We start from the raw sequence: 8,388 nt of genomic DNA, 5'->3' as shown, positions 1-8,388 counted from the left end.
GGACGGACCCAGAGCCAGCCCCATATGTAGCCCACTCACTTTTGACAAAACCAAGGATTGCTGCTCCAAACTGAATGCTACTTGCTCAATCAACCTTTAATTACTCTTACAACCTTGAAAATTAATAATTTTTGTTCTGTAATAAAACTGTCATTCTTGATCTTAATCTTGGGTTTAAGATTGTTACTGCCTGCTTCATGGAACACCATGATTTTTAGTGAACAATTAAAAAATCTTTACATATGGGAATGAAGACATTAGATAATAAAACCTGTGTTTGTTTCTGGCTGACAACAGCCCTGGGCAACTGCTGGATTCTATAACACCAAAAATGGGTGTTCAAGCATTATTTTCTTTGCTTCATCAACTTAAGAACATGAGAAAAGCCATGCTGGATCAGAGCAATAGTCCACATAGTGGCAAGTCAACTGTCCTGTCCACAGGATCATTCAAGCACGATGGGTACAAGGCTTCCTCCTGCTCACACTTCAGCAACTGGTGCATGCCATCACTGATAATGGAAGTTAACATATAGTCAGCTAGACTGGTAGCCATTAATATCCCCCTCCTCCATGAATTTGTCCATTCCCCTTTTAAAGCTATCCAAATGGGTGGCCATCATTACTTCCTGTGGCAGTGAATTCCAATTTTACCTATTCAGTGCATGAAAAACTACTTCCTTTTACCTGTCCTTCATCTCCCACCAATCATCTGCATGGGATGACCCAGATTATAGTAGTATGTGACCACTTAAATATGTGCAACTTAAAATTTGTATTTATTTTGCTTAGTTATAAAGCAGTGAGCAGAAATCAATCCAGCTGTTGGCTAATCCTCTGCATCAAGACAGAAAAATGATCTTCAATGGCTGTCTGAGGCAAACTGGAAATTGTAGGGCTCTGCTGTCCCAAGTATCCATAGGATGGCAGCCTAAGTCTGCGATTTCCTCCTAAATTTTCATTCTAAAACGGTGACTAAGCTTGTCATTCTATACACACTTAACTGAAGCTTACTCATCTCTTGTGTGGCCTGCATTTTATGCGCAGAATGTAACTTCAACATTAAGGGTACGCTCCTATTCCTACTTACTTGGGAGTAAGCCTCAGCATTTACTTCTGAGTAAAAATGCACAGGACTATACTGCACACCAGTATTTTCTCTCTTCCCCTCTATTTAAAATCCAGCGAACTCAGAAGCTTAGAACTGCGTTTAAGTTAAGCAGCCAAAACTAAGGACGTAATCCTATACACACGTACCCGGGACTAAGTCCTACTGAACTCGATGGAATTTACTAGGCACGTATAGGACTGCATTGTATTAGTCCCACTATAAATAATCTGCAACGCCACAAGTCTATCCAGGGGCACCATCAGCCAGGCCCAGCCTGTTACTATTTAATCTCTCAGGATTACCACACTATTTCCTGCTCCAGGCGCGCCCCCGACTGCACAGCGGGTACCCGAACAACACCCGCCGACTGGAGCGTTGCGGCGGGAGTCGGCGCGCGGGCGCGCGAGGAGAGGGGAGTTATCGCGAGGGCCGCTGTCGGGGAAAGCCGAGAGCGCGCGCTCCCGCCCGCCCGCGCACACAAGGCGCGCGAGCTGCTTCATGACCCATCTCACTGAACAAAGGATTCTTGCTCGAAATCTCCTCTCCAGACCTAAAATGGCGTCCGTACTCTCTCCGAGCACCATAGAGATAAAGGCGGAGTCACATAGAAAAAGACGGACGGGAGAAGCGAGTGGCTAGAGCGGCTGTCTCTATTGTGGACTCTCTGCTCATCTCCGCCTTCCGGCTCTTTGGTGGTAGTTTGTGGACGGAGAGGAGGCGAGGAGAGGGCGGGGGAGCCGAGCCAAGCCGTCCGCGTGGAGCGTTATTATGGCGGATGAGGAAATGACCGAGGGCTCGGAGAAGGTAATGGCAAGGACGGTCGTGCGAGCTCCGCGATCCGGCCGCCCGCGCGCACGGAGCCTCGGTCGTAGTCTCCTTTGAATATACGAGGAAATGGGAGACAGCCCTGTGGGGCTAATAATGCTGAGTATAATAAATGCTACTAATAAAATGACCTCTTTTCAGTCAAACCAACGTAAATGCCGTCTTGATGGTATCAAACGAGTGAATCGAGCTGAAAATTGTGCTTCTCCAGCGGCCACCCAAGAGCCAACGGGCTTTCCTCAAAAGGCTCTGACGGAGGCCGTTTCGCCCGTTTCCCCTCCACCAGCTGGTGCAGAGGTACACTGCCTCTGAATGGGGAGGTTCCGCTTAACGATCGTGGCGGCTGACTGCGGGCGATAAGCCCAATGTAGAGAATCCTGGCACGCTTAGATTAGATCCTGCAACTGCAGTGAGGTCCGAACCAGCCCTGACCCGTGCCCGGTTCGGCCTCTGCGCCACTTCTTATCCTCCGGATAGAAACTGAAAGAAATGACGTTGCCAGAACTATGTGAACACCATATGTGAAAGCATAAGGAAGAATCCTGCAAGCCAGTAAAATGCAGTAACTTTTTGGAGTGGAGGGCAAGGGATCGCAGTAGGAAAAATGAGCAAAAAACTTATGAAGGGATTGAAAAGGGTTAAAAACAAGTATACCTTAGTTGGGTTAGACTGCTAGCTAGCTAGCTAGCTTGCTTACTAATTAATTAATAGCTTTTCTATCCCGTCCCCTGCAGAGCGTCTCTGGACGGCTTACAATAAATATGTAGAACAAAACAAACCCCACAGCATCCAACTACTAATATAGTAAAATCCCAGTTAAAATAAACATTAAAATAACGGGAAAATAAAAAGGGGGTTGCCTGACAGCGAAAAGAATATAATGTCAACACCAGGCAAACCTCTCCGGGGAGCATATTCCATAGTTGAGGCGCCACCGCAGAAAAGCCCCTCCTCTGGGTACTCTCCCTCCTAATCCTTCAAGGAGGGCTCCCGGAGCAGGGGCTCCACCTGAGATCTCAAGGGGCAGGAGGGACATAAGGAAGAAGGTGCTCCTTCAGGTATCCTGGACCCAAGACATTTAGAGCTTTATAGGTCATAACCAGCACCTTAAATTGGGCCCAGACTTCAATTGGTAGCCAGTGTAACCAGTGGAGGGCCGGTGTTATATGTGAAAACCGGCTGGTCCCTGTTAACATCCTGACAGCTCTATTCTGAACCAATTGAAGTATCCAGACTGTCTTCAAGGGCAGCCCCACATAGAGCATGTTACAGTAATTCAACGAGGAAGTTAGCAGAGCGTGGGTCACTGTTGCCAGGCTATGCTCATCCAGGTAAGGCCACAGTTGGTGGATCAGCCAAAGCTGAAGGAAATCACTCCTCACCACTGCTGCCACCTGGGACGCCAGGGACACCCCTGAGTCGAGGAGCACTCCCTAACTGCAAAATTACAAAGTTTTTATATTGATGAGTGTTGATTTACCATGTAACCAGATATTACTTTTTACTTTCCTAATGCATAACATTATAAATCTTATAGTTTGATTACGAAACAAGAAAATATTTAATAATTTTATGTTTTGCTACATGTTTACAGTTTTATATAACAGAAGAAGTTATTGAATTTTGATTCTTCAGCTGCTTTGTGCTCAGCTCATACTGAATATTGTCAAAATGTTTTTTTAAATAAATCTTAGTAAATATTCTAAGTAAATTCTTTTTTTAACTGAAGTCAGAGTTCTGCTCAGTATTTGCATTATAATGTAACTTTAAATCTCTTGTTAATGAGCCCTCTTTCTGACTGATGGGAGATAGAAATCAGCCTTTAATGGGCTCCTTTGCTGTCAAAAGAAACTCATTTTAATATTTTTATTTACAAATATATAGACCAAGTGTGCATTTCAGCAGATACAGAAACAAGTAACAACCATGCTAGATACAAAGCAATAACTACAACTCTCAATATTCTCCAGGCAACACTCCTTTTTTTCTGTCTAAGCATGCATAGCATGTAACTTACAATAAAAAATACAGCTGACATATGTATTACTATCCAGATCAGTTTACCAAAATACCACATTTTGTGTGCAGCAAAAGAAGCTCAAAGCCATAGGCAGCGGAGTCTCTTCAACAGCCATGTCTTAGCCTGCCATGCAGACCTCAGAATGAAGTGTGTCTCCTTTAGGAGAGATTTTCTCATAGTAGGTGTACTACTGTACAGGCTTTGTTTTGGATAGCCAACCACTGCACCTGAAATGGGGGAGAATATGGAATAGAACCCCGGAAGTCTAAAGAAGTGGATTGGACCATACAGGAGGATGATGTCATTAAGATATTCTGATCCCAGATGAACTGGAATTTCAGAGTGCTTTGTAGATCAGGTTAGGATATCTGCACCCTATCATTCAGAAGCTAGGAATCATGACTGTAGGTACAACACAACCCAGAAATGTGGCTCAAAAGCACAATGTGTTGATAACATCAACTGCTTCCCATGTTCAAACACAAACAGGTGGTTTCAGCTTTCTTTATCTCCACACTGAGAATACTTTTCACAACCTTGCAGGTGTGTTAGCCAACTATCCAGATGACAGGTGATCTGAAATCCATTTTCTCCACTGATAAGCAGCCTTTGGTAGTAGTCACACAAGACAACTAGAAATCAAATGACATTTAGAATTTGGCATTCCTATTGAGTAAGTAGACGGTTGTTCATTAGGAAAAAAGGTACAATAAAAGTGCATTGACTGTATAAGAAAGTTTTGATGTCATTTTTCTTTTCAAGTCTTTTAAGGTGCTGGGAATACTTGATATCAAAAATGTCCCTTGTGCTCGAGAATCATTGCTTTATGGAACATTGGGTGCTCTAGCTGTGGGCCTTGGGCACTTTTTGGCAACTAGTAAGTAAAAGTTGAAGACTTTATCTACAATGTTTTGTGTTTCCCTCTCCCTTCATGCTTTCATATTGCTCTATTCTTTTGCCACCCTTGTATCACTTTAATTCACTCACTGGTACAGTTGATCAATATTTCACAGTGTGCCCTACTTCCTTCACTTAAACCCCTTCCCAGCAAAGGTATTCAGCTCTATTTGTTTGCAAACTTTGAATATTGACAGATCTTTAAACTTCAGAGTACCCTGGCTGCTGAATTAATAACTAAAGAGGCATTAGTTCAAATAATTGAAATTAAATAAACTCTCAGCCAGTTGCTATGTTATTTACATTTTGTGTTTTACCACAGACTTCATTTGTTACCACTACCCCCCCTTTGGCAATCTTATGTCAATGTGTTTACTCATCCAACCAACTAAAGCCTCCCTCCATGTTTTCTGTAGTTTCATTTTAAAATGTAATCTTAAAGGGTTAAACTGCTATGCAAATAGACAGTGATTCACATGATTCTTCCCCTTCTCTCTGTGGGTGACCTTCACCACACTCAGAAATCTGCAGGGAGAAGGAAAATTAAACTGTAATGGTGGCCATTCCATTGATGGAATGCCACTGTTGGTTACAAGCCACTGGGCTTTGCACAACAATAGTAAGTGTCCTTAAGATTATCCAAAGCTGGCTTTCATTTCAGAAATAGGTATGCAAATACTTCTGAAATCTGTGCCCTTGTTTTCTGTGAGTTTTGTTTCTTCCTGCTAACTATTTTGTCTACCTTAAATATGAATAACCTTCTCTTTCCCCTCCTCAGGCAGAGTGAGACGATCTTGTCACTTCGGAATGGGAGGTTTTGTTCTGACAACATTAGGATGTTGGTGTGTATGTTTTTATAATTATGACAAAGTAGTACTACTGGATTGTCTTGCCATCATGCACACTTCATGAATAGATTTGTGTTAGATCTTACCATGTCCCAGCATGCCATGCTAGTCCTTAGAATATGGCAGGAGGCCCATGTGCATCTCTTGCACCCGTCTCTAGTAGTTTTGCCAAAAACTTTAAAAAAATCACAAGGTGATACCACATAATGGAAATTTGTATCTACTATTTTCACTGTTGCAAATTATAAGGTACTCTAGCTTTACCATATCTATCTTGTTAATTTGTTGTTTTTATTTAAAGTTATTTTTAGGTCAGCTCAAGGCAACTATTACTTTTTAAAATGGCAAGAGGAAAATGGGATAGCAAGTAAGAGTAGTTACACCTGTGCTTCTTGAAGCCTTCTGTTGAAAGGAAGGGGTTGAGAGCAGCCCTATCTCTGCATTTGTATGCAACTAAAGAGGTTAAAAGTGAACCCTGCTTTCTGGCTGCCTCAGCCAAAATGTTTAGAAATATGGGGCTTCTTTTCTGCTAGGAGTGTTCTGAGTGAAGAGCCTCAGAACCAGGAGGGTGCAATCTCTTTCTCTCTGCTGACTCCAACATTACCTCTCCTCACTATTGTAGATGCTCCACCAACCCTCCAGATTAGATTATGAGAGATAGAGGAACTGCAGGGGGAGACTCAGTAAAGTTTACATTCTTCCCACTTCTGCCAAGAGAAATATTTCTTGGATCAGAAATCTCTGGATGGAAGGAGGCCATCTGTTCATAGAAGATGAACTCTGAATCCACTTCCTGTTCCATCCTTCTTCTCAGAATTGTCTTAAAATTTTTGCATCTTCTTTTTACGTTTCTGGATATGACTTCTGAACAAGGTTTTTTCTAAAGCACTTCTTTTTTCAAAGGTTTTATTGTAGATACAATAATGCAAAACTAAGGATTCAGCAACGTATGCTTCAAGAAGCTGTAAGAAACAAGATTTTGTTTGAAAGTACTCCATTTGATCCAGGGAAGAAGACAGTGACAAACAGTGAAGGAAGCCGTTCCTAGTTTTTTGCAACAAGGTTTAAGTGATTATCTGTAACTTTGCTATGCTAATTAATTTGTAAAACCATAAAGTCTCTTTACTGCTGAGTATTAGGCAAACGTGTCTACTAGCAGTGGGCTGTCTTCTTGACCCACTCATGTTTCATCTTTGACTGTGTAAAAGTAATGGTACTTGTGGGTGACAAGATTACTACTTCAGAATGGCTCCACCGCTTAAAGTACTAGTTGGATGTATTTTGGAATTTGCATGGTATTGAAAATTTGCAACGAATACAAATTAGCCTTTGATAATAATGCATTAATATATGGGAGTGGGGGCAGTATTAACAAAATCTAGTGAAAGTATGGCATTGGCTTTAAAACCTGTACACCTCCAGGGTTTTTGGGCCTTACTTCACAAGCAACTGTAATCAGCATAGAAAGCCACATGTTCCCAACCCATTTTAAAGGCTATAGTCCGATACCTACATATGTGGGAGTAAGCCCATTGAAATGTTTTGAGTATCACTGCATAATTTTTACCAAATTCCTTTAGTTTTAGGTTTGACACTACTTTGCATCAATCTCATTTGAAAAAACCACCATTTTCTCTACTCCTTTTGACACTTCCTAAATTTCCACCAGCTGTAGAAATTGGTATGATAGAATATCAAGTACTTTTCACTTTGTTGTGTGAAGTACTAACTATAAAACAGAATGGTAATTAAGACACACTGCCACAATTCCAGTTCACAGTGGCTAGCTACCTTCAAGACAGGAGAAACATAGACTAAGATCAAGGAATGCTCTAAGTGTCCTCAGAGAATACAAGTTGTATACAAGTTTCTGTAAGACATAAGTGCTATTGTACTTGTGTCTTTTTTCTCAAGTACTTGTTTGGCTGCTAAAAAATGCTGGATTACAGACCTTCTGCTGTAGCAAACACGAGTTACATAAATTTGTTTACACAAGCTGCTTTTGGGCCTAATGCTCCCAATAACAATCTTCAGGTTTACTTTACTGTTCCTGAGCATTTTCTATTATTCAACAAGAGATCTGGATAAATATCTGAAACAAGTATTCTATTTCTCATTTCAACTTTTTTTTAAACATTCAGTTGACTAATACATCCATTTAATATATTAATCATTTTAAATCTTTTTGTATTGTGAATTTACTGATTCTGCGGGGGGGGAGGGGTTAATATGCTTGGGTATAAAATGCCTTGTCCTTTCCACTTTAAATTAAGGAATTACACTTGTTAGGTGCAATTTCAAGTGCATAACAAAGGCAAAGACCATCAAAGCTTTATGCTGGAATAAATGTGAGTTCTAAGGTGCCACAGTATTTTGTTACTTGCTTGAGAGTAACCTTTAATGAACTCAGGAGGACTTTTAAGTAAACATGCAGTAGAAAAAGCTTTGACAAGAATTAAACCTGATTTATGCAAAGACCATTGTTCCTTTTGCAAGGCTTACATTTTTTCCTTTTACCATAGTACCATAATCATTCAGGCGGCCTAAAATCAAAGTTTCTCTCTTACTTGTCTGCATGTAATAGTGGGAAAACCAAACAGATTGAAGTTATTTGACGGATAAAGCTCTTCCTGAGTCTGGGCCTTCTTTGCCTACTCCCTTCAAGCTTTGCATTTTTCCATAAAAAAT

General features: G+C 41.2%; 1 protein-coding gene across 1 annotated transcript; it reads left to right on the top strand.

The window, feature by feature from the left end:
- The first annotated feature begins 1,766 nt into the window (after nt 1-1,766).
- On the top strand, nt 1,767-8,323 carry LOC123017810 (cytochrome c oxidase assembly protein COX20, mitochondrial). Its single transcript, XM_044419403.1, has 4 exons — nt 1,767-1,914; nt 4,718-4,832; nt 5,631-5,694; nt 6,604-8,323. Exons 1-4 carry the CDS (start codon nt 1,879-1,881, stop codon nt 6,746-6,748), a joined length of 360 nt encoding a protein of 119 aa, XP_044275338.1. The 5' UTR covers nt 1,767-1,878; the 3' UTR covers nt 6,749-8,323.
- The last annotated feature ends 65 nt before the right edge of the window (nt 8,324-8,388 follow it).

Source organism: Varanus komodoensis, unplaced genomic scaffold (genome assembly GCF_004798865.1).
Source record: "Varanus komodoensis strain SLA01 unplaced genomic scaffold, ASM479886v1 scaffold1, whole genome shotgun sequence".
Lineage (NCBI taxonomy): Eukaryota > Metazoa > Chordata > Lepidosauria > Squamata > Varanidae > Varanus > Varanus komodoensis.
The sequence above is the reverse complement of the archived record's forward strand: the minus strand, read 5'-3'. Positions and strand labels throughout refer to the sequence as shown.